This window comes from Macrosteles quadrilineatus, unplaced genomic scaffold (genome assembly GCF_028750875.1).
Source record: "Macrosteles quadrilineatus isolate MER2022 unplaced genomic scaffold, UCM_ALF_1.0 Scaffold_4__1_contigs__length_99947679, whole genome shotgun sequence".
NCBI lineage: Eukaryota > Metazoa > Arthropoda > Insecta > Hemiptera > Cicadellidae > Macrosteles > Macrosteles quadrilineatus.
Window position 1 is genome coordinate 70,780,283 of NW_026542597.1, and position 25,297 is coordinate 70,805,579.

At 33.7% G+C, this 25,297-nt stretch overlaps 3 protein-coding genes across 4 annotated transcripts; 2 read left to right on the top strand and 1 right to left on the bottom strand.

Annotated features, from left to right (window-relative positions):
• The first annotated feature begins 136 nt into the window (after window positions 1-136).
• Window positions 137-7,035, top strand: LOC128992728 (proteasome assembly chaperone 1-like). Its single transcript, XM_054416453.1, has 5 exons — window positions 137-297; window positions 1,413-1,501; window positions 2,881-3,077; window positions 5,207-5,390; window positions 6,804-7,035. Exons 1-5 carry the CDS (start codon window positions 218-220, stop codon window positions 7,007-7,009), a joined length of 756 nt encoding a protein of 251 aa, XP_054272428.1. The 5' UTR covers window positions 137-217; the 3' UTR covers window positions 7,010-7,035.
• Window positions 7,036-8,661: 1,626 nt separating this feature from the next.
• LOC128993524 (peroxisomal biogenesis factor 3-like) lies at window positions 8,662-12,984 on the top strand. The gene is made up of 2 exons (XM_054417487.1): window positions 8,662-8,871; window positions 10,731-12,984. The coding sequence occupies exon 2, from the start codon at window positions 10,842-10,844 to the stop codon at window positions 11,925-11,927; it is 1,086 nt and encodes a 361-aa protein (XP_054273462.1). The 5' UTR covers window positions 8,662-8,871; window positions 10,731-10,841; the 3' UTR covers window positions 11,928-12,984.
• A 1,236-nt stretch (window positions 12,985-14,220) lies between these two features.
• On the bottom strand, window positions 14,221-24,275 carry LOC128992054 (DCN1-like protein 4). Of its 2 annotated transcripts, XM_054415433.1 has the most exons (7): window positions 24,100-24,275; window positions 23,203-23,317; window positions 19,047-19,150; window positions 17,928-18,072; window positions 16,852-16,960; window positions 15,056-15,263; window positions 14,221-14,721 (listed from the first exon to the last, which is right to left on the bottom strand). In XM_054415433.1, exons 2-7 carry the CDS (start codon window positions 23,292-23,294, stop codon window positions 14,651-14,653), a joined length of 729 nt encoding a protein of 242 aa, XP_054271408.1. In that variant the 5' UTR covers window positions 23,295-23,317; window positions 24,100-24,275; the 3' UTR covers window positions 14,221-14,650. The 2 variants fall into 2 exon arrangements, with proteins under 2 accessions (XP_054271408.1, XP_054271409.1); XM_054415434.1 differs by lacking the exons at window positions 23,203-23,317; window positions 24,100-24,275 and adding an exon at window positions 19,939-20,044.
• Between the last annotated feature and the right edge of the window lie 1,022 nt (window positions 24,276-25,297).

Genomic DNA, 25,297 nt, shown 5'->3' on the forward strand with positions numbered 1-25,297 from the left:
AAGGGTTTCGTGCATCACAGTCTAGCCTGCAAAAGAAAAAAAAATACAGAGCAGAGATGTCAGGATGCCGCAGATGACTTCACTGATGACTTGCAAACAAAAACAAAAATTGTTTGGCAACATCTTAAAAAAGACAAGACATACTTTCTTAGGTTATGTTATCTTGGTTTATTTCTTATAACTTAACTGGGGTTTAGTGTAGTTATAATCCATTGAAATGGCTAATTATGGTGAAATCGTTGAGTTGAATTCAAGATCTTTTGTGACTGATGGTGAAGAATGGTCATTGGAGGAAAGGTAAAAATCATTAGCCTATTTGTAATTATTTTCTGTTACGCCTAGCCTAAGTTACCACCAACTTGTGTGACCTGGCAATAACTCAGTTCAGTAATAAGTAGTTAGCGCGCCTTATAAAATCTATTGCTGGCTGTTTTGCGGCAAAATAGGGTCGCGTAAAGCACGGGTCACACTAGGCTGGCATCAGCGGCGAATTGAAAGAAGCCGCTACTGTCAGCTTAATGTGACCACAAAATTCGCAGCTGACACTGAGCTGATCACTGATCAGCCTGGATTGGTGAGCCGGTGATGCTGGTGCCAGCTGCTGATCACCAGCGGCTGGCGAACAGCCTAGTGTGACCCGTGCTTAAGCCTACCATATTACCAATAATGTTACTAGATAGAAGACCACCACTTCATTATCGATATTTATTCATATTTATCGATATTTTCATTCGGTTGTTTGTGCCAACAGATATGGAAGTGTACCCTACCTATATATATTTAAAATCAATATTTTTAATTCGATAGTTTCAATCAATATTAGCATAGCCCAGTTAAGAAACTGTACCCTAGGTTGGATTGAAATCTGCTCTGTACTGTAGCCTAATTAAACTATTTCTAAAGTGTTGATTATTAAATCAAGTTAAAGAACAACTTGAAACCCTCCGTTAACACTAGTACCGAAACCCCACCTAGGCTGACGTTAACCGAAACCCCCGGTCTGTGAGACCCCATTTGAAAAATAATGGACCCCGCTTAGAAACACACAAACCGAAACCCTCAGTCTGTGAGACCCCGCTTTAAAATACACTAACGCTGGGCTTCTGAGACGGACATGTTATGATCAGACGACCTGTCAAGGTCACGGTACCCATGCAAAATGAACAAATGATACATCAATAGGTAGGGGAGGAAAAGGGGGGAAGGTATTGGGGGAATGGAATCTACCAAGTAAACAGTGTTGCCAACATGCGTTTTTGAAAATTCCCGTGGGCCTGTCACACCGGGGTTTCGGTATTAGTGTTAAACGCCAAGCTAAAAGTGAGCAACCCCCTTACTAATTAGGCCTACTGCATTTTTGCAATTTTTTATTTTAAAGAAAACTGATGAATTGTAACAATCCATTTGTCTAGGTACTCGATGCACTCAGAACATGAAGGTTCTCAAGACTTGGGACAAGCACATCAATATTTATTGGTAGCAAGTGGTAAAATATTGTGTGGTAAGTTAAGTTATTAGAGCGTAAGTTTTGCTACTGCTTAGAGAATTTTTTAGGAAATTATGTCCATTAAGGTGACCAAGGGAACCACAGTAATTTATATATATCATTAGAATGGCAATTCCATTTTTGGTGGTTGTCAAAGATGATGCCCAGATATTTGTATTCAGATACTCTCTCAATACATAAACAATATTTATACAGCCTCGCACTCCCGCACGTTTGCAAATGCAGATGCAGGTTGACCGGGTTGTGGTCGGCTCTCATAGACACTGGCATATATTTGGTTTTGGATATATTGACTGAGAGCCGACTCTGGCCGAACCTTGACAGTGTGAAGCCCACGCTCAGCCACACAGTACACTTGCTCCCAGCTGACACCTTCAAAAAGTAAAGCAGAATCATAGGTGTAAAGGAAAAGTTTTCCACCATCCAATGAGACCCTACCAAGATTGTTTATATAAACCTAGGAACAACAAAGGCCCAAGCGAACTTCCTTGGAAAACTCCAAAATCAATCAAACGAAGTACATTGGAGTGGCCCAACATTGACACAACTTGAAATTGATTACTAAAATAAACTATAAACCACTCCAGTGCAGCCCCACTGACGCCAATTAAAGCTTTATTTGTTCAATAAAATTCCCCTGTCAACTGTATCGAAAGCTTTGGCCAAATCTTTAAAGAGAAAGACTAAATGAGGTTTCTTATTCCTCCCAACTGTGTCATGAATATTTTTATTGAGTAGAAAAATGTCATCATCATTTAAATTTCTATCCTTCCAAAAGCCAAATTGGTTTTCAAACAAAATGTAGTTAACCATCACTGTTCAAGCTACTCCCTAACGCACTTTTCTGATAAATAGACAACACACTTGTTAATGTAATTGGTCTGAAACTCACACATTGATTTTTCTGTCCACTCTTGTAGATTAGAATTAACTTACTTTCCCCAGTTTGAAAAAATCAGGGAAAACACCAGATGTCAAACTCATGTTTATAATATGAAGTGGTGACTAATACGATAAGTACTACGACTTATTTAGTATATTTATATTTTACTTGATTAATTTAGTTGGAATTCCATCTACACCTGGGGCAGAGCCTCCTTTCTTACTATTGACCAATTTTACTAAATCTTTCTCTGAAATAGGCTGAAATTTACCGTGAATTGGTTGGACAAATTTTGAATCCAGTATGTTTCCACTTTCCAGTCAATTTGAAGTTTTTCACCCCTCTGAAGATTTTGTTACGGCTTGGAACAGCTTAATTTCAACCGACATCAAACCGTATACGAAACAATCGCTGTGTAGCTACAATAGACTCGCCACTTCTCACGAAACTGTCATATTGATAACTGATTGAATAATCATTGTGTTTTTAGATTTTTCTGCTGCTTTCCTCATATCTGAAGATACAAAAATCTTAAATAGATGGACCATAGTTCTCAACCCAGGTGAAAATGAACTATATTCAAGAAAGAAGTTTCCATTTGTTCTTTACCAGTTGTCAGAAAACACTTTATTGTTTGTCTGTGAACAACTTCCACATCTTTATTTTGCAAATCACATGTTAGATAAGGTAAGTAATATTCAACTTGATAAGCGTCTAGGCAGCTAGTGCAACTCCGAGGATCATGAATCAGATTGGAAACCCCCCACCACCGCTCCGTGCCGATAGCGTGTCGGGCTGATAATCGAAAGGTGCCGGGTTCGAATCCCGCTGGTAGCACTACTTTTTGTCAACAATTTTTTTCATATCAGCAAGTTTGGTTGGTTTGGTTAGGTTATGACAGTTTAATTTTATAATTAAAAAATTATAAAATTTAATTTGAGACATTTATATTTTTATTTTTAGAACAGAACTATTTTTTCGATCAGTAGGCCTAAACCTTCATTCGAGTTTTTCATTATCAGCAAGTTTGGTTAGGTTATGACAGTTTAATTATTTTTAATTTAAATTTAACCTGCAAACGATACGTTTTGACAGCGACAGTGATAGAGATAACAATTTTCTGCGAACAGTTAGGCTATGCTGATGCGCCGGTATGATTTGGAAGCGTACAACATGGTGCGGTGGTGGGGGTGTTCTGATCCACGATCCACGGAGTTGCACTGGCTGCCTAGACGCTTGTTTCAACTTGGGCATGCAAAATACACATAAGTTTATGTCTCATCCATTTTTTAAAATGTATTTTCTAAAATCCTTTGATCGGGGAGCGAGCTGATCTAGTGGTAGACCCGGGTCTTTGGTCCCCGAGGTCCCTTGTTCAAATCACCCTCTTGGCCTAATCTGAAGTAATGTGTGATCTACATTGGAAGCGGAATTTGACGGTCTTGGCAGGTCTGACCGAGTCTGTTGGAAACAAACACATGTAGCGCAGTCTCACCTCCTAAACTGGCACGGATTGTTGTGCCGGGAGAAGGAAAGGGTCAGAGCTTGTGGGAAACGAATCAAAATAGTTTGTTTTTTCATACGATCAGACCAGACCCACTTGTTCGAAACTGTGACCGAGGTTGGTGCATAGTTGATGTTATTCATTTTGTCTGTTTGTTTTTGAGATTTTGCTAAAATGGTTGACAAAGGAAAGTTGATTGAATTAGTGTGTGAGAAAGTCGCCATTACATAAGAAAGTATTAAAGTATTAAGTGGCTTTGTGGAACCACAATCTAAATTGTCCAATAACATTAAATCAAAAAGTTCCTCATCCATTTTTCAAACCCAAAAGAATAACAAAAAACTAAACAACAAAAACTAAGGTAAAGTTGCTTAACTAAAAGCACAAAATTATAAACAAACAAATTAACAATCAAGTTCAATAACAACAAGTTAAAGTTTAATAACTTAAACAACACAAAAATGCTTGGCCATCAACTCTGCTCGCTGTGTGCAATCTAGATATATAATTCCGTAAGTCAAATTTTTGTAAAGAAATTGTGAGTGACTGGATGGCCGTAGAAGGATGGGAGGGGTCTTATTTTAAAGGTTTTGACGTGAATTTTGAGGGGAAACTATTCATTTTTCTTAATTTTTTACCATAAATTCGCAACATAATAAAACTTTTCCCATTAAAACAACATGGGGTTTAATTTGTTTACATCTTTTGAAATTAAAACAGAAGTCATTTACTGCTGATTTCTGTTTACTTCAATACAGCTGATCGTGCTATATCTTGAAAACAGTGATCAATACACGCATTTGGTTTACTTTTAGCCAGTCAACTATGAAATGTATACTATAATAAAACTGAAATCTTGAAGATTAATCGGAAAAACGTCTGCATTCTTTGTTTATATTTAAATCATATACTCAAGTTTCATTTTTTCATGTGATGCATTTACTTAGGCCTACTTTTTCTACACTCAGTATTCCAACCAACCAACACAAAATAGTTTACTTTACTTTTATTAGGCTCGTAATACGTGTACGCTTGGCAGCACTTAAAGATACTACAACTACGATCACTTGATGCAGTATTCCTCATTTCGTGCAACACTTGGTTTTAACTTTAACCTAATCTAAAAACGTGTTGTATAGTGTTTGGAAGACTAATTATTTATATGCTTTAACTGTAGGAAAAATATAACGTGTAACATGAGCGCAAATTGCCTTTGCTACACATCACTAGTTACACAAATAACTATTTAAGTTAACTTCATACAATTTTAAGAGTTATTTAACTTTTTAGTTAAATGTGTTTTATGTTGCAGATCAAACCTTATATAGAGAAAGCTGGTCATACAATTGTTCTTACATCAGAAAACATGTCAAGTTACAAACCTAGAAGTGACTTATCATCTTTTATCAGATCTCTCTCAACAAAGGCTTGTTCATTGAAAGCCCAAGCTCAATCACTAGAACTACCAAACACTATTTCTGGTTTCCCAGCTGCAGGTATTGAATAGTAGCCTACATAGGTATAAGTAAATGTACACCCTATATTGTTAATTTTTATTGACTTTCTCTGCTTCTATTTAATCAATTTGTTATTATATTAATTGAAAAGCTCTGCCAAACGGTGTTGCAAGTATAAGACCTGGGTATGAATCATCCATAAAAAAAAACATTTAAAAAGTCATAGAAACACGTAAAATACTAGAAATACCCCCGCCGCAGCAAACCTGCAGACTAAGCGAATTTCCATTTGACTGATTGGATTTACACTGAAATGTCTACTTAAAAATATAACATTTATTCTTGATTTAAATAGAATTAGTTTAACAAGTACTTAGGTTTGCTGCATCAGGGAGGGTAAAACTGTTTTTTTTTTTTTTGTAAAATGTGAATAGTTAGTAAGAAATAAAAACATTTTCCAAATTTGATCAAAATATGTTCACAAACAAGCAAACTACAACAGTTTACTTATTCTCCATAAGAATAACATGGGAATTTTAAATGTACAATTTTTTGGTATTTTCTCCGTAACCATTAGGCGCATAATAACGCTTCAATATACTAAATTATTTGTTTTTTTAAGCTCTACAAAATGGTTTGGAAAGAAATTGCTAAATTTTATGTTTTTTGGGTCAAAAATGGGAAAAACCTATTTTTACCCCATAAAACCCCCCGTAAACCCCCGTTCCCATGGTCCGATCATGCTGGATCGCGAACTCGTTCGAATAAACGTACGTTTACACGTTTGTACCAAATTTCATCAAAATCGGATCATTTTTGCTCGAGTTATCGTGCTGACGGACACATATATATATATATATATATATATATAAATATATATATATATATATATGAATTTGAACGGATGGTGTTTTTGGCCTCTAGGGACCTCAAAACGAAAAAAAAAATCGGTCCCGCGTCCAGGTCTTACCATGAGTACTACGGTAATAGCTTATTCCCTATATGGGAAATTCGCTAAAAGACATTGACTTTTTCTTTTTGTCACATTCCTTTTAGATAAATAACCAAACTAGATCTGCACAGACAACGTTCTATTTCATGTGATAAGGATGGAAACAGGGGTCTCTTCAATTAAAGAAAAGGTCACTTAAGCCAACCTGGTTTATTTATTTCCAGGCAGAGGCAGTTTATCGAAGTGACGGTCGAAAGATGGTATAGTAGAATTACCAAAAACTCCCCCAATTCCAATACCTATAAAATCCAAATTCCTAATATATTTTCTCGGACATTCATTTTCAATACTATGATCATTAATGGTAAGAAAAGATGCTCTTATTTACTCTTAGCTACGACCTTTCAGTTTTCTACAATAATCAGCTACTGACATCAGCAGACTCAATTTATAATGATATTGAGGTACATCGTTCCACTAATATTGTTGTTTTGTTCCAGTACTGTCTTGGTGTCAAGCGAAGAACAAAAGTGCCGTTGTCTACGTTCTCTACACAGAATCCTCGAGTCTTGACTCAATCTGTGCTCAGCCTGTCTTACAGATGCTCAAATCATCCCCTTTTGTGAAAGTGCCTCCATCATCTAATGAAAAACTCAAACAATTTATACATAGATCACAATTGCAATATTCCAATCTTTACCTGTAAATTCAATAAAGCATTACTATAAGATATCTATATATTTAATTCCATAAGCGAATCGGTCCCCACAAAATATCTCAGGCTAGAAAAAAGGTAGCATACCTGTTGAGGATTCATTTTAAAGCTGAAGGTCCACGGTGGAAAAAATATTATCGTCAGTGTTAACAGACAACACTCTAATAAATCCCTTCTTCATCCTGCACTTTGTTTCAATCATCTTACTTGTTTATTATTAAAAAAATATCCTAAAATTACTAAAGAAATGTGTTTTTGTGAGTGTCACTGATATTATATTGTTTATTTCCTTCCACCATGCTTCAAGACTTCCAGAAGACTCACCTGGTTGGGAATTTGGGACTGTAATATCGTCAGTGTTAACAGACAACACTAATAAATCCCTTCTTCATCCTGCACTTTGTTTCAATCATCTTACTTGTTTATTATTAAAAAAAAAATATCCTAAAATTACTAAAGAAATGTGTTTTTGTGAGTGTCACTGATATTATATTGTTTAAAGTTTCACTTGAATTTTATCAACCAGTTTACCCACTCTTATAAAAAACTATGATAAAAATAACACAAATACCAATTACAGTATCTGCAACGATACTAGAAAACAGTGTGTAACGTGCCACTGCTTAAGTTCAAAACCGAAAAGTAGTTAATTTGTATATCCTCTAAATCAGTGTAGTGGGGTCTTGTCTAAATAGACAAAAAATTCCACGTAAGACAAGATCATCTTCCACAATGACGGCAACGTCGATCATCTCCCTTCCGCGTAATGCTACAGCCACAGCGGCGTGAAAACAGAACCAACCATCAGTTGTGACGGATTTTATTATTCTATAAACTATACAGCCCGATGTGTCGTTATTATATAATTGTAATATCCCATTCCATACCAAGTTAAAAGTGCACTCATACAAACTTTTCTCCAGCCATCAAAACTCCTGAGTGACTGCACACTCTGGGCTGGTGTTAGTTGAATTTTTGGGTGTATCTATATCTTTGGAATGTCAACCGGTTTTTTGTAAGGAGACTGTCCAAACCCCGGCCGCCATTAATGAACTGATACCGCCATGTAATCTAATGGGACGTCTGGCACTAAACAAAAACACTACTTGTGATGTTGCCAATTCTACAAGGTCGTGGCCTGTAAGCCGTGGTCCAACCCCTGGGGCCCATTTCATAATAAACTACAAGTTACAACTTGTAACTTGTAATTTCCATTAGATTTGCATTGGGCGATCAGCTGATTTACTAATAATATTAGTTTGTACTTTATTATGAAATGGGCCCTGGTCTTATTATTATCTAGGGTCACCTTTTTGTTACAAACTAATGATAGCCCCAAGACAAAATTTTGTAATGACGTATGCGTATGGAAACTAGTTTTCAATCGAACCAGCTACCTTCATCCTTCCTTGAAGGCGAACACTACAACCACTCGGCTAGCCAAAAAATTAGACAAATATGGAAAGTATATTGAGATACAGACTTGTGTAGGTTTAATCAATGCCTAAATGGTCTTGACTCTCAAATGTTTGAGTTTCATGGTTGCGTCTGCTGCGATTGCCATATTGCATTGCAGCTGCACAGTCAGCTGTCAACGTCAACCAGTCATTGTTTACATCATTTTATTATGCGTGATGCTTCAATTCAATGCAATGGTAGGCATGCATGAACTTCTGTACAATGAATTGCCTACAAAATTACAACAATATTGCGTTTAAAGTGTGATTGTTTGATCGTGAAGTAATATATTTCATTTTGTGTGCAATTTAAAGATTGTAGGGTGCAAAATAATTGGTTAATTAACATGTTTTCTTAGACCACTGACATTGATTCTAACCTTTTTGGCAAGTCATGTAAGTACTGTTTGTATGTCTATTAGTTTAGTCTAAAGTTTTCTCAGTCTTAGGCTAAGCCTGAACAAAAAAATATATTATCCAAGCCACCCGATGCTTGTAGAAATATCCCCTGTATGTTTAATGATTTAAAGCCACGTTTGCATGGATTTTTTTTTTTAAATGACAATTCATAAGTTATTGCGTTTCAACACAGGCCTATCCCTAAGTTATTTGAACAAATCCTCTTGGGTACACTTTCAAATCTGTTGGCAGAAACAACCGAGTGAAAATATCGATCGATATATTGATTATTCTATATAACGTTTAGTTAGTTAGGTAAGGTTAACCTAACCTAACCAAACGATATATCGAATTAAACAATTGAATACTCAATATTACTCATTCGGTTGTTTGTGCCAACAGATATGGAAGTGTACCCTTCCCTACCCATCCTCTTAGAAAATGTAGATCCCTCTCAAAGAATACCTCAATGTTTTTTCCTAGTATCTGCCTAGGCTTAGTTTTGAAAATATGAATATAGGCCTAGGCCTAACTAGCCTACTTACATAGAATAGGCTACATATTGTACTTTTACGTTCTAAGTTATCTAATGTGGCTGAGTAAGTTTTAGCATTTGCCAAGGAAATAAAGCAGTTGCCTTATCTTGTCTCCACACAGTATACCTACTCCGAACTAACCAAAGTGGTTGGGACCGAGACTATACCTCGGTTAACAAGAATCTCGGATAAAACATAGGACAGAATTTTAAGTTAAAGCCTAACCGGTACTTAGATTTACATCACCACATTGCTTGGAAGTCAACAAATATAAAACGATTGAATGGGCAAATTAAAAAATGCTACCTATCATTAATATTGTGCGAAACCAACAATCTACTTATGTACAGTATTAACAAACTTACACTCAAACTAAAAATAGCCTACTTGACACAATCATGTCAGGACATCAAAGACAAAAACTGACAAAAGGCGATGTGAGCCGGTATATGTCTTAATGCCTAAGGTGAAATGCACTGCTATTGTTTACAATTTGCAGACCGAGTCATGCCAACGGTTAGCGGCCCATCTAGAACTGAGTTGAGTTAACTTATTCGTTAAAATAATTAACTTATTCGTTAGTAATGTGTGTAGGCTAACAATTATTTCAAGTGTGATTAAATAACCAATTACAAACTAATTGCTATTTTATTCACATAATTATTGTTTTCTGTCTGAAAATAAAAATATATATTGACGCCAATGACGCCTAAAAACACCTTGAATATAAGGCTCAAATAATCGGGGCTCAGGTGATTGATAAGTTTATGGTAGGCCTACTGTAAAGATTAGACAATAAAAATATCTATTTTAACCTAATATTTATAAAGATCATAAAATTAAGATAAATCAAAAAGGGGGAAAATGATTAATAATAAAATAATTAGCGGCGCTGCGTAGCGGTCACACAAGCGGCACTCGTAAGTCAGCACCAAAGGGTTAAGGCAAACAGATTGTGGCCCAGAATCTTGGATCAAAGAAAACCATTTTATTCATTACGTAGCATTTATATATTAAATCTTAAAGATATTTAAGTTATTGTTTTCCACTACAGTAATCAATTAGGCTCCTACTATTCATTTAGAAAGAAACGGTTTAATTATTAGTAGGCCTATACATAACGAATATTCAACAAAAATTCAGGTTTCTTCAAAAGGGAAGCTGATATTCCATTTTTTCAAATTTCTAGAATCTTGGTTCCATAAAGCCATGGATCTTAACCATTTTTGTTAAGATTAAGGTTTCTATGATCATATTTACTAATAATTTTTAGAAATTAGTCTTATTAACAGGTAATTTTCAACGTTTTATTTGTTACAGGTAAAGTGATTCAAAGATTTTCTATATTGGTTCCCTCTAAAGCACCAATGGACATGACATCGTTAGAGGTGGGCTGAATAAATCCAACACTTCTGTGAATATTAGGTCATTATGTTTTCCTTTATAAAAAGTTTTTTGGCCAGACACAAAAAGAAGTTATTTGTTCTTGGTATGTTCGCTGGAGGTGCTGTTTTGGGTACAAGATATGCTCAGCGAAGATTTATCGAGTGGCAAGAGAAAGAGACTAAAGAATTCTTGGAACGTACAAGAAAACAGCATTATTTTGAGAGTTCAGAGAAAACCTGTAATCAAACGATAATTTTCTTGTCTTCTACTTTGAGAGAAAATATCGTAAACCATGTAAACTGTGAAGCAGTTATACAACAACTGCGAGAAGGACCATCGAATAAGTTAGATTTGTGGCAAGAACTGAAAATACTTGTGTTCACCAAAGTGTGTCTACTTGTTTACTCTGGTACTCTGTTGGTGATCGCTCTTCGTATCCAGCTGAATGTTATCGGTGGATTCATCTACTCCAAGTCAACAGCGCCTGGGAGTGATCCTAAATTTACAAGTGATCTGCAAGAAAAATATCTGTCGCAGTGTCACTACTTTCTGGAGGAAGGTATGAAGGAACTGTGTCCGTTGGTGAAAGAGAAAGTGAATTGTGTGCTTCAAGATATAACTCTGAAGCAGAATATGACGCTACAACACATTGAAAACATGTTTTGGGCAATTCAATCTGCTGTCAATGATGACCCCCGAGGACCATTGAATCGCATGCCGGAGTTACTGTACGGGAGTGGATTCGAGCAAGGCGATACGTTCATCAAAGGCATGATGCTTGATACAATCGAGTTGCTTAACAGACCTGAAGTAAAAGAACTTGCATCTTCTTGCATCAGTAGAGGGTTTTCCCATTTAGTTGATAGAGTATCTGAATTTTTCTTGCCAGATGATAAGAATCCCCTTTCTCAAGTTCCTAGCACAACCAATACAACAAATGGCCTGGTTAAATTTGCTCACCCTAACAATTTTTCTAGGCCTTTTGCAAAAATCATTCCCATTATTAATGGTTACGGTAATAGTAATAGAACTGATGGTTCAGAATCGTGGGTATCACCTTTCCTTTACATGGAAGGTGTTAAAACATTTGGGGCGAATATATTTGAATCGTACAGTTACTCCTCTCAATAGTTCCCTTCAAACAGACGTTGAAATGTATCTTTAAAGTTGGAGGCTAAAATAAAATAGGCCTTAACACATTATAACATTTTCTGAACTCGTGTTGGCACTGTACAAGTGTGACTATATTTTTTGCATTTTATGTTTGTAAATATCACATGAATAATAAATTCCTTCAAAAGGAAGTAAATGAAATATTAAAAACCCAGAACTAATGCCAAATACTTATTATCAATCGGTGAAATTAGTTTAATACGACATGCAATATGAGTATTAAATGGAACCCGTATAATTATTTCTCTTATAACAGTATACTGAACATAATATGTTGGTAATTTTTAGATTTTACTTTAATTTGTGGTCTTGGGTCTATTTGTTGTATAGTATTTATCACTTATTATTTGGTTTTAAATGTAAAAAACCGTTATGTTAGTGGATAACACTGTTCACTAATACATTTCTATTAAAATTTACATGTATGATTGTCAGTATTAAGATCCTATACAAACAAAGGTTTTAAAGGTTTGAGGATCATTTTAGTATTAGCATTTTTACTATATAACTGGGATTTGTATATTTGTAAATCTGTTTTTACTGATTTTTAAAGGTGATGTTGTTTCAGTAAAATTGGTATAATTGCATTGTTTACTAGATATTTTATTACCACCTTCAAAACAAGATACAATAAAATATAAATATATTTTTTTATCATACCCCTTATTTCTTTGAACCCCTTGGGGTTACGAATGGATTCAATTAATAATACCCCCGCCGCAGCAAACCTGCAGACTAAGCAAATTTCCATTTGCCTGATTTGATTTTCAATAAATTCTATTCAAACAACATTAGGTTTAACGAGTACCTAGGTTTGCTGCCTACAGGGTAATAAAGTGTGTTTTATAGTAAAATATTAATAGCTTAGTATAAAATAAATAGATTGGCCAAGTTTGATCCAAATATATGCATAAACAAACTACAACAGTTTACTTATTCTCCATAAGAATAAAATGGGATTTACAAATGTCCGCTCAACATTACAATGTCTTTATTTATTGTTTACATATTGTTCTTTGTTTATTGCCTAAGATTGTCATGGTCGTATCTTCAAAGACGGGTGGCGGATATATCCGCTGCATTTCTACTCATCCGCAGATGGGTAGCAGATATATCCGCATAGTTAAAAACGAGTATAAAATTATTTTGACATCATGAAGTGTTCCATTGTGTTGATTTTATGTATACTTGTATAACAAAACACAAATAAGGAAAATTAATTTTTATTTTTCCTGTCCTATGCAAATATTACATTGATAATCCATAATATATTCTCAATTGTAAAAAGAATATCTATTATTCACCGTCATTATTACAAATTATGATGCATAATGGTTGTTCCATAATCCCATTTTATTTTTATTCACTTCACTAAGAAAAAAACGTTCTTTGATTTATATATTCCGAGCAAAATATGAATGCAGAAGTAAGTGTGGAATGGAGTCTATGATGTGTGTGTTTTTTACTGACTGGGATCAGTCATTGTTTAGCCAGGGTAATTAATTATTGAGAATCAAAGATATCTGGGTCTAGTTTTTAAGTATCAAAACCTCAATGATTTCCCCAAAATCAACTCGGCTGTTGCTACTTGCCTAAATCAGGTTTTCAGACGGTTAGGCAAGTCCTATAACAACTCAGCTTTCTTCAATTAAACATTCTACAAATCATGGTCAAGATAAGGTTCTTAAATTGAGGTTTGAGAGTACAATGAGTCTAGTGTTATGTTTGCTAGTGATATGGCAAATTTGTTAACTACTGATGTCCTATTGCAGTTCAGCCAAAGAATATGAAACACAAATTGTAAAATTTACCCTAAAAAAGAGCAAAAGACTCAGAAGTTAAATACTTTAGATTTTACCGTAGATTGACAAGTGTATCAAGTCACCATTGTTTGTCCATACTTAATTTAGCGGATCAACTTGGAATTCATCGTAAAATTGCTTGGTCTAAAGTCTAAAGCCTTGTAATGAAGGAATAGCTTTCTCACACAGTAAAGTCTTGTAGTTAAGAAATAGCTTTTTCACACAAGTATTGAGAAACTACCAACACTTTTAAGGAACTCCGGTTCCTTCAAATTTTTATTAATATACTAGGTATTGCGCCCACACTTTCTCGATGTTAACCATTTTAGGCTTGGCAGGACTCATTTTATTCTATTTAATTTTTAGCCACCTCTCTTAAATATACAATCTGTCTCATAAAACAGTTTTTTAATAAATTGACGATATTTTGGAAATCAATAAAACACCTGTTTGAGAATACGTTTTAGACACTGATATTTTAATATCTCTTGTTATGATAAGGGAAATATCAAATAGTATCAATGTAAATTAATAATTCACTGAAAATCACAATATTATCTTTGTGCTTTACGAACTATTTAAACAATAAAAAAGTGTATAAAACAGAAGAAGTATGAATACTGTACATTTTACATTCATTCAAATTATAGATTGTACAAGAAATCAAATAAAATGTAAAGTAAAAATAAATTAGTTTTCCGTTTTAAATTAAGTTATGATTTAACAAAGTACAAATTTATTAGTTGCCAGAGATTGAATCTCCTTTCTTTGATTTGATTGGAACTATTTGTAACTGGTAGACTGGCGGTCCATTGAAGATTTAGGCCTTGACGTTCGGTAATCACGGGTTTCGTTCCTGAAGTGACCGTCCAACTGATCTCAGCTCCGATGTTTTTCGTTGTTTTTTGTAGATTTCAGCCATTCTACAAACTCATCCAGCATTACAGGCCCTGAAACCAAAAATATTTAACTCTGTAACCATAAGGCGCAGAATAACAATTTAGCTCTTTTTTAGTCATCGAAAATTGCCAGTGAAATTGATGTGTTCAGGTTCTGGAACTTATTGATGTTTTTGTTAAATGTTAAATTTTTTCAAAACTGTTACCTATTTGATTAATCTGTTATGTTGGCTTATTGTATTATCAAAGACAATTAATAGACTAATGATGTTTGCTATACAATTTAACAATTGTCAAAACAAAGAATACTATTATTAAAAAATTATATCGTCAAAGCTACTCCCTATAGGACATTTCACTAATAATTAAGAACAACGATACTCACATGCCCCATCCACGTCGTAATTGGACAGGTCGTTGGAAATGGTGCGGGAAAACTCTAGGATGTTGCACCACTGGTCTTTGTTGATCACTTTGTACTTCGAATGTTCTAAAAACTTGCTAAATTGATAAAAAAGACTCCACTGTTTGCCTAGAAGAAGTTGAAGCATTGCTTTGGCCGTCTCCATGTCCATACTTCGCTGATCCTTATCCTGTGAAACACATTCGTTATTATATTCAGTAGGTCAAATTTTAAGGGAAAGCCAAGTGACTGGTTAAAGAGTTTTTAAAGGAAAGTTAATTTAGCGAACATGAAAAAGTCCTACATTTACTTAGGAAAAATTTCAATGATATTATGTTGTTTTATTGTATATGTTCACTCCCTGGACACTTAATTTTCTCAATTAAGCTAAGCTAACTGAGGTTTGTCTAAAAAACATTTCTATTGAGTAAGTGGATTTTAAGGATTGAATGCAAGGTATTGCTGTATTGTATTGCAAACAAATTTTGGTGAACAAAATGTTAAGGACTTTTTGTCACCCTAATTTAAGGACTTTCCAAGCATGAATTTAGTCAGGGCATGAATTTAGTTTGGAAATTAGCTGTTTGTCGCCTGCTTAATCAAATGAGGTTTCATTATGTACTACTGTGCAGTAATTAATTTTTACCAGTAACCAACTGATATTTGGCAATGGTTGGTTATAAACCATCAAAACCTCTCTTGGAGGTTGTGAGTACCAGTGATTGGTAGGTGCATTAGTCGGTGGGAATGTATAACAAATTTGTCATGGTTAGGTTAAATTAGAGTAGTATGGCAAAAAATATTGTATGTGTTTACCGTACTCGTATGGTAAACAGTAGTGTAAACAGATAGTGATAAATTTTTCATTACTGGATGGCTACCAATTGAAGATACTTTTGACACCAACTTGAAATTTGATCATGCATCACTTTTTTATCACTTCATTTTTATTTATTAAACAACGTAAAATTTAGTTTTTCAAAGATATATTGTCACTTTCTATGTGTACAAGTAAAAAATATTGCATTGACATTAATAAAAATAGTAGGGATGGTCAAGTCTCGAAAATTTCGGGAAATTTTCAGGAAATTTTAAATCTCGTTACACGAGACGAGATTTCTTTTTGGCCGGGATTTTTATCGAGACGAGAATAAAAAAAAAAATTAAAAACGCCTGCAGAAAGTCAATGCAATACCCGCAATACAGGAGCGTGTTGTATTTGCGTTTCCTTTGCGAAGGCGTTCTTATTTAATTAATTCTTTAAATTTAAATATTAATTATTTTAATAATATTACTTTAATAACATTTGAGAAGTTTTGTTAAGTGTAAGCAGTGTGAGGAATGTTTTATTACTATAAAAAGTCAAAACAAGTAACTATTTTATAAAAATTAATATTGCTTTTATTTTATGATTTATTTTATTTTAGGATAAGTTGAACTCTATCCTAACTGATATCACTATGTTTCCTAATTGTAGACATTTTTAATAAGTTAGCCGGATTAATAAAAAATGTTATGCTGATGTTTTTTAATAAAAGATTGTAAATATTCTTGCCTATTATCATTATTTTTGTATTTAAACAGTCATCTAACAATGTTACAAAATCAGGTAAAAATTTTGAACGTGCATTTCCCGTTGTGTATGAGAAGAGAAATCCCGTCTCGATCTCGTCTCGAAGTTTTATGAGAAATAAAAAATCTCGTCTCGTCTCGTCTCGAACTAAAAATCCAATCTCGTCCATCCCTAAAAAATAGATATAAAAACTTGTTATACTTACACGTGCGAAATCATAAGCGTATCTATAAATACTTTTAAATGTTGTTTGATCATTTAAAAGAGATCTAAGATAATCTATCCTATTCTTGATTTTTTGAATAGAATCACATCTGAAACAAGAAAAGTAGTTTCATTACAAATGCATGGACAAGAACAAATAACTGTGCATAATAAATTGTGAGAAAACTTAAATATGTGTCAAAAGTTAAATATCTGACAATTATCCAGTTTAATCTTCAATCATAATCATATTCCTATTATTCGTATTTTTTTTTAATTAACAGTTTGAAAAGTGGTTGACAAAAACAGAAGAGAATGTTAGGAATCAAATGGTATTCAAAGTTCAAAGGTATAAATAAAATTATCCTTCTGTCTTTACATTGCTTGACATGTTAACAATGATGGTCTTTTGTTAAAATGTTTTTACCTCATGGAGGCCAAACCTAGCATCTCATCAATATTTTGCATTTCTCTAATATTAAAAGGACAGTGCACTGTTCCTAATTCATGTTTCAATAGCTACGCTCTCAATGTTGATGTTGTGCAGATAAAAGATTCCAATTGTACTAAAATGTGTTAACTCTGGATTGAGCCCAGGTATTTGGACTGATAACAACCACAAAGAAGTAAGGTACAAAGGAAATTTGCTTGTGGGACGACCGTGCTCTAGTACCGTATGTTGTGCGTATACGCTAGGGCAATATGCTTGCGAAGAGCGAGGAAGAGCACAAGCGGCGAGCACTGTGCGCAAGTTCCTATCTTACAGGGCACAGGGTCTTCTTCTGGTACATTGGGGGTTCTGAGCATTGTAGTACATGATGGGGAGGGGGGTTAAGAGAAGCAATTGTGTTGGAATTTACCCTATACACAAGCGACTAAGCACTACTTAAGTGTGCCATTCAATGTTTCCTCTGTACCTTACTTCTTGGTGGAAACCCCAAATCAGACTAATGAAATGTGCTAATGTACCGGTAACCAAAACTATCCTAAACCTATATCATCCTTTTTGAACTGAGTTAAGTAAGAAGAATGATTTAAGGAAGAACTAAGATGTTTCATGCAGTTAACAATACTTACTGCATTTCTGATAGTCCTTTGAGCCATTCTGATAGAGTGAAAAATCCCATTTGTCGGGCATTCATTTTCCAAGCTAGAACTAACATCACAACATTCTCAGGTTCCACACCAATGTCCTCACAAAACTTCTCCATTCCCTCTGGTCCTGAAACAGAATAGCAATAGTGATTCAACAGTATATTGCTTGACAGCTTCATTGCTTCAACAGTAAAGCATAGACAACTCAACAAATAATCAATCAACGTATTGAATTAAATAATTGTGGGCCTGACCCAATGTGGGTGTTTATTGTTTAATGAAATAAAAGCTAGGCCTCTTACATGCAGTAAAACCTCACTAACTTGACAATTTGAATTTGTGCACTCAGAAGTTGTCGATTTTGGGGGTTCAAGTTAAAGTTTCACCTTTTCAAGTAAAAGTAATAAAGTAAAGTTATTCAGAATATTAAATTTGCTTGGGTTTTAATAAATGAATACTAACAGACTTTCAATAGGCTAATTGAAACTAAACGTTCTGAAAATGTACTCTTAAGTCTTATGGACTAGACATGTGCCCTGTCGGCTGTTGAGTGTCGAGTTAGTGGCGTTTAACTTTATAGTAGGCTACATATTGAAAAACCGTAGATTCATAAATCTAAGAAAAACCCCTTAACTTAAGCTTACAATAAACAAAAAATAAAATCTAGATTACAAAGTAAATAATTCTTGAAAACATGAGACGGTTATTTAAAAAAAGTCAACTTAAAAATCAGACAAAATCTTAGGCCAATAAGTTTGCTAAGGATGTTTTTATGAATTGATGTTACATTAGGCCTACTTGTCTAGGATAGATATGAAAAATCTACAAAAATTGAAATTAGCTCTAAAAAAATAATTGAATGATGGGTTTGCATGACTTATTGTTTGCAAATAATAGGCTAAAATGTGATTGGTTAAAAACAAATTAGAAAAACAAGGCCTATTGGCTAAAATGAAATGAAACCATGCACAATTCTCAAGCATATTAGAAATCAACAAAACACAATAAAACATTAAGGATTGAAATCTAAACAATTGGAAATAAAAATTTGACCAAGGTCAGTCTATTTTTACAAGAACGTTGATATTCATTCGATCTTACCCAATACTTCAGGTTCATTCGGTGATGTATACTCATTGAACCAAGTGATACATCTCTTTTGACTGAACGAGGAAGCATCGTCTGATTTTGAAAATCTTCGAGTACTGGAACACAATTGATTTCAATCATTATTCATCATATTATTTTTGGAAACAGTAAATTGGAAACAATAAAGGATAAATAAACACAGTGAAATGTGTTGTTTATTGGTGTAGGCCTAGTTAGATCTTGAAATTAAATAGGCTACTTAAACCATATATAACATTGCTGCAACAGCAAAAAGAAAAAAAAAACAAAATACAAATTCATTAGCTCCTTACAAAACCATGAGTTGTACAAAGGAGAAGTAACAAATTTATTACAGAGTTGATTTGACAACATTCACAGATTCAAAATTATTCTAATTCCAATATATTTTGTGTGTACTCTAAAGGCAAAATATGTTAAATATTTTTTTATATTTTCTTTTAAAAGGCATTTAAACTTAGCGAGGTTAACAATGACTTGTTAGCGAATTTCCCCTATAGGGAATAAGCTATTTTTAAATTGACTGAGTGTTAAGAAAAACATTTTGCCTTTAAAAAGCATAGGCCCTATACAATTTGTAAAAGCCCAGTACAATGTATTAGCTTAAAATTTCTTCAAATTGAATGTTCAATACATTAAAACAACATCTTGATCCTACTTTACAACAGTTCAATGAAAAAACTAGAAGAATACATAAAAAAAATTAAATCCCAACCATCTGTTTACTTTATGCCAATCACTTAACAACCTTTTCATTCCACAATGACTTTAATCACCGCTTTATTTTACCTGAAGTCACACACGTAAAAATCATTGATCATTGAAATCACTGATTAACCAATTATGAAGAATTTACTAAGCTTACCTCAAATCCTCCATACAATGACACAGAGAATTGGTAAACAATGTTAATGGGTGAGAACAGTGAGACTAAACCTCTGCCCACAGGTTCAATTCTATTTTGGTCCGTATAACTTGTGTGTGCCAGCCCCCTCCCCCTTAAACTATCTCTGTCTCATTTCCTCACTATTTCACACCTTAATCACGAGTGAGTTTAAAATTAAATTGATCATTAGTGACATCAATCATGGTGACAGAGAAAAATATGTTTGGTCTGTGTAAAGTTAACTGAAATGCAAATTTATTTCATACTGTAACCTACTTACATATGTTTTTTGTGGAAAAAAGTTTAATTGGAAATATTTAGGGATAGATTTAATAACAACATTTAATGCTAAAATGTGTTTTGGATTTTTTAGGGTGTGTTAATTACCAAACATAATGATTGTTTAGTTGGAAAATAGGATACAAGAGATTCATTTTTTAATTAATTCTTTCAACTCATGTAATAATTATTTATGTTTTAACAGTAAAAACTAAAATTGAAAAAAACCTGGCAAAACAGCTTACTACAGTTTTTAGTTAGCTAATCTATCTGAATAGATTCTTTTATAAAAAATTTGTTTTTGCTCTTAAATAGTCAAAAATGATAATAATTTTACGTTAAAATATGAACCGGTACCAAAATTGATAGCAAAACATACCAATACATACATACAATACATAATACATAATACTAATACATAAGGTACTATTTGTTAAATACTTTGTATTTTGTCTGGATTAGAAATAGGCTATTAAATATGAATCAACAATAAATTGTTTAGCTAAATATTATTTTCAACTTTTTAATTTTTCAAGAGTTTTACCTTGAGGCTTGAACAGCTTTACCTTAAAGAACTTGTTGATTGAGGGTAAAAATGTATAGTCCCACTTAAAGGTAATCGCTAAAACTTAACCAAACTGTTCTGATAAAAGTAAACAAGGAACATTAAAATAGTCGGCATTTGTTTAATTTGACAAACGGTGGTGAGAATTGCCATAATACGAAGTTGTAAGACTCAATTCAATTAGCCTGCAGTACAGATATATGGAGATAGGCAATGTCACCTATTTTATAGCATTGCTATTATATTATGTAAACATTAGGCCTATGTGACAATAAAGATTTTTTATTTACAGAACAGTTTAATATTTAGCCTACACAACAATGGCAATGAAGTAAATGGTTGGAAAGATTGATGCAAAAAGTTACCTTTTAATGACTGAGAAACACTTTTCATAATGTGATCAAGCATCGGACAAAATAAAAACAGCTCAAGAAGTAAAAAAAGCAACACTTGGGATGAAATGAGGAAGAGAAGTAAAGTTAGAGAAAAGAAAGTCCATTTATTCAATTATAACTTATTAAAATATTAACCCATTGGAGACTTGGTATCGAGTTCAATAGCATAGCCTTTTGAATCTAATAAAAAATTGCCAATTTGCATTGTTTCAGTAAAAAAACATAAAAATTTGGCTTTTTAACTATATTTGTTATTAAATGATATTTTTTCATAAATAGGTAATTTGTCAGTGTTGTAAAAAACCATGGGTGGGGACATTCCATAATGGTTCAATTTCGGGTGATTTGCAGATTTTTTCTCTTCAACGTAAAAAATTTAACAAAGAGTACCATCAAAAGATTTTATTTATTTATTTTATTTATTTATTATCAACGGTTCCACCATTTTTACAATGTTAGTTAATAATAAATAGCCTAAATAAATAATAATAATAAATAAATAAATTAAAGATCTGACTCAGAAGTCGATCAGTCCCTCCCTGTTATATATTGAACAATCACAGTGGTACTTTAATATAGTCCACTGGCAAACTAGTCCCTGTTGCAACAACATACAACCAGCCGGCTGTAATAAGTGTACTTGGGGAGTCTGGTGGTCTCAATAATCATTAGGTAGGCCGATCTGTTCTTTATTTTTCCGGGACATGCTTTTTTAAAGGGTTTGGCAAGATAGAAAAAAAAGGATTCACAATCATATCCTCTACTTGGAAAATATAGTAGGTAGCCTATAACTTTCGAAACATCACATATATTCTTCAAATAAATCACCACCACCTGTCAGGGTTGCCACCTTAGGTTAGGGAAAAATCGGGACATGACCCCCTCCCCCAGATTAACATAGGCTTAAATGCGGGCATAAGGAACAGAAATCGGGACTGTCCCGGCAGAATCGGGACGGGTGGCAACCCTGCCGCCTGTATATAATTGTAAAAGAATTTAAATTGAACAATATATATTTTGTTTCAAATACCATCTTTGATTCTCTAGCAGTTTCATCCTAGTTTATTATTTATTCAAAAAATGGCACACATTTAACAGTAGGCCTAACAGCTTAACCGATCATATTGCATTTTTAATTTAATTCCTCTTTGCATTTTTATCGATTTAGACATCAACAAAGGTTATCCAAATATCTCACTAAAATCTGTCAATTTTCAAGAATCATTATCATTCCAGCATTCAGCAAACTGTTTTTCCCCTAAATTTAGAGTGTCATATCATTGGTAAACTTAATGACAATTAACTGAGCATATAAGATATCTAATCTTCCACTGCACAGGCTCTGTGTGATGGAAGTCCTCACAGGTTCTAAATAAATTGAGTCCCCAAAACATAAACATTCATTTACACCCCACCAGGGGGCAACTTTTGTGGTACTGTAACACACTTTTATAGGACATTAAATTGTATAGGTACCATAAAGGGGTGTGAATTTGAGAAGTGAATTGAGAGTAGGTCAAATAAAGTGGTTAATAAGTTAATTACTAGTAGGCTAAGTTACTTCAAAGCAGCTTATTTTATTTTTTTTTCTTTACACCTTGGAATTAAATCATCAACCATCAGCTTGAAGGCGAATACTTTTACCCAGACTTTTGTACAATAGGACAATTAGGTAAAAAAAACTAAAGGTTAGTTTAGGCCTACCTTATTAAGTTAAATTTTAAAAATAGGCCCAAAAAAACTCAAATCATAAACTAAAAAAAGGATATGCCTAAAACACTTAATACTTGAAGCCAAGCTAGAATAAGGTTAAAAGCGTTCACAAAGAACTTAAGTTATTTACCTATAGAAACTAGGCTATTTAGATTAAACTAAGTTGAAAGTATTATAACACCCTATTTGGGTTCAACCAAATGGAAACAAAGTTTTGATGCTTAAGTTAACACAGGAAGAGTATCAGGGTTGGGTTATTTCTGGAGTTTTGAAATGTAGGCTAGGCCTTACCTGGAGGAAGTGTTGCGCTGCCGCTTGCTGCAGTGATGGTCTTCCTCATCTGGCCCCATGTCAGCTGTTGAACGACGTTTACCACGAGGCATCACAAACTAACCCGCTGATTACCCTATTAACACATCACTTATGTTTAACACTTATAAAAATTTAAAACTGCAAGGCAAACTAACTTATAATGAAATCAATTCCCTAGTTAAAGGGCACAGGTAAATTATTGCATACGTAGACAAGGCTGAGTTCTTGTAAAAATTAAGTTAAGACCTGTAAGTTAGGGTCCACTAAGGCCTGAGCAACACTAGGCTAAGTTAGCATGAGGACAAATGTTAATGCACCATAACAATTTAGTGCAACTGTAACTTAGGTTTTTAATAGTAGTCCTAGCCTAGAGTGGCATATACCTTATTATTAGTGAATTCAACAATTTGATCTGTAGCCTATAGGCTAACAAAAACACCCACACATTACAGTCTTTACAAATCCTCTTGTTGAAATATCGTAATGCAGCTAGCCTAACGTTTTGTGGTATAGGCCCTACCTACTATTTAAGTATTAAAGGACTAATTTGTGACAGAAAAAATAGCGTGGTCAGAAAACCACTCAATCTTGTCCTGGCCAAATAACAATAACTTAGGCTACTAGGTCTAACTTAAGTTATGCCTGGGATCTGAACCAAGCCCATTTTCCTAAAACTTGAGGGATAGGCCTAGGACTGGATATTAATCGTAAAAAACTCACGAACTTATGAATTGTAATAAATAATGAAAGTGGTCAAACGTTGCTGTCCACTTCATTATTAATGTTAAAAATTATTTATTCAAAAACCTAGTCTGAAAATACGACGAAGAAGGGGATTGCTTCTAGTTTTAAGAGGCTTAAAAAGTAAGTATTTACCTGATAAGTTAAAGCACAGAGATATTTATTTCCGAATTAATTAAATTAGATCACAGAAATCCATCTAAAATGTCCCGGCAGTCACAAGTAATAATTTACAAATCTTAAAACTAGTTAAATAGACATTTCAGAAGGTCCTAATTTAAGCATAAGCAATGGGATGCGAAATGAACTGTTTTTTGTTTGGTTATTTTTTTGTCTTTGGATTTGTACATGGAGATTGACTTTACGGTCAACGCCTTCTAAGTACAAATATGAGATGCATTAATATACAACCTATGTAATATGGTAATATGTAATACTAAAATGCCATTGACTTGGGAACATGTTTAGTTTATGGTTGAGCCGTTATAGTGGTCACCTAATAATAAAAAGGTTGCCAGAACGATCGTAAGAAAAGTGAGTGAGATGGTTTGTTTGTAACTAAACCCAGCGGTTCATGATCATTGCGGGCTTTTACAAAATTATCCTCAGTTAAAAAAGCTACACAGATCCACTCACTCCATTCTATTCTACACTCATCCATCGTCGCCCCATATATGGGTTGAAATACGCACCTAGGTGGCCTCCCCATCTCAATGATTGATAACAATAGAAATAGACCATCTACATGTCAACCAATCTGACTTTTTGTTGCAGTCAATATTCTGTTATATAATGAGTCCCTCTTTGTTTCTACTACTAAAAGTAGTGTATTTGATATCTAGGCGAAATCTTACAACAATTAAACAGGAGAAAACTCATTTTCCAATAATAGACTCACCTTCACCCCATCAATTTTAATCTGGCCTTTTTTGACCAATTTTTGAAAATGTAACCTTCTCAAAAAATAGTCACAACATTTTAAAATTCATTAATCACCACGTCACGACTTCAATCTTAAGAGGAAATTTGACACTAAATCCTGCAGCGCAGCACTTTCCATGAAAATCTGCCACTGTCCATGAGCACCTTATTTCTTTTAAAAGTTAATTAAATGGTTAATCAGTTTCGTTTCAAGAACTATTTTAATTGAGTTATCTTTATTTTATTTTATTATTGCATTTAAAATCAATTAAACATTATATTTTTGCAAAACACGTTGATGTTTTTAATACACAAATTCCTCTTTGTGTATCAAAAAAAAATTAAAAGGTAAAATTTATCTTGCCTGACTACAGAAAGTTTAATCATAGACTAACCAACACAAGAGAGTGTG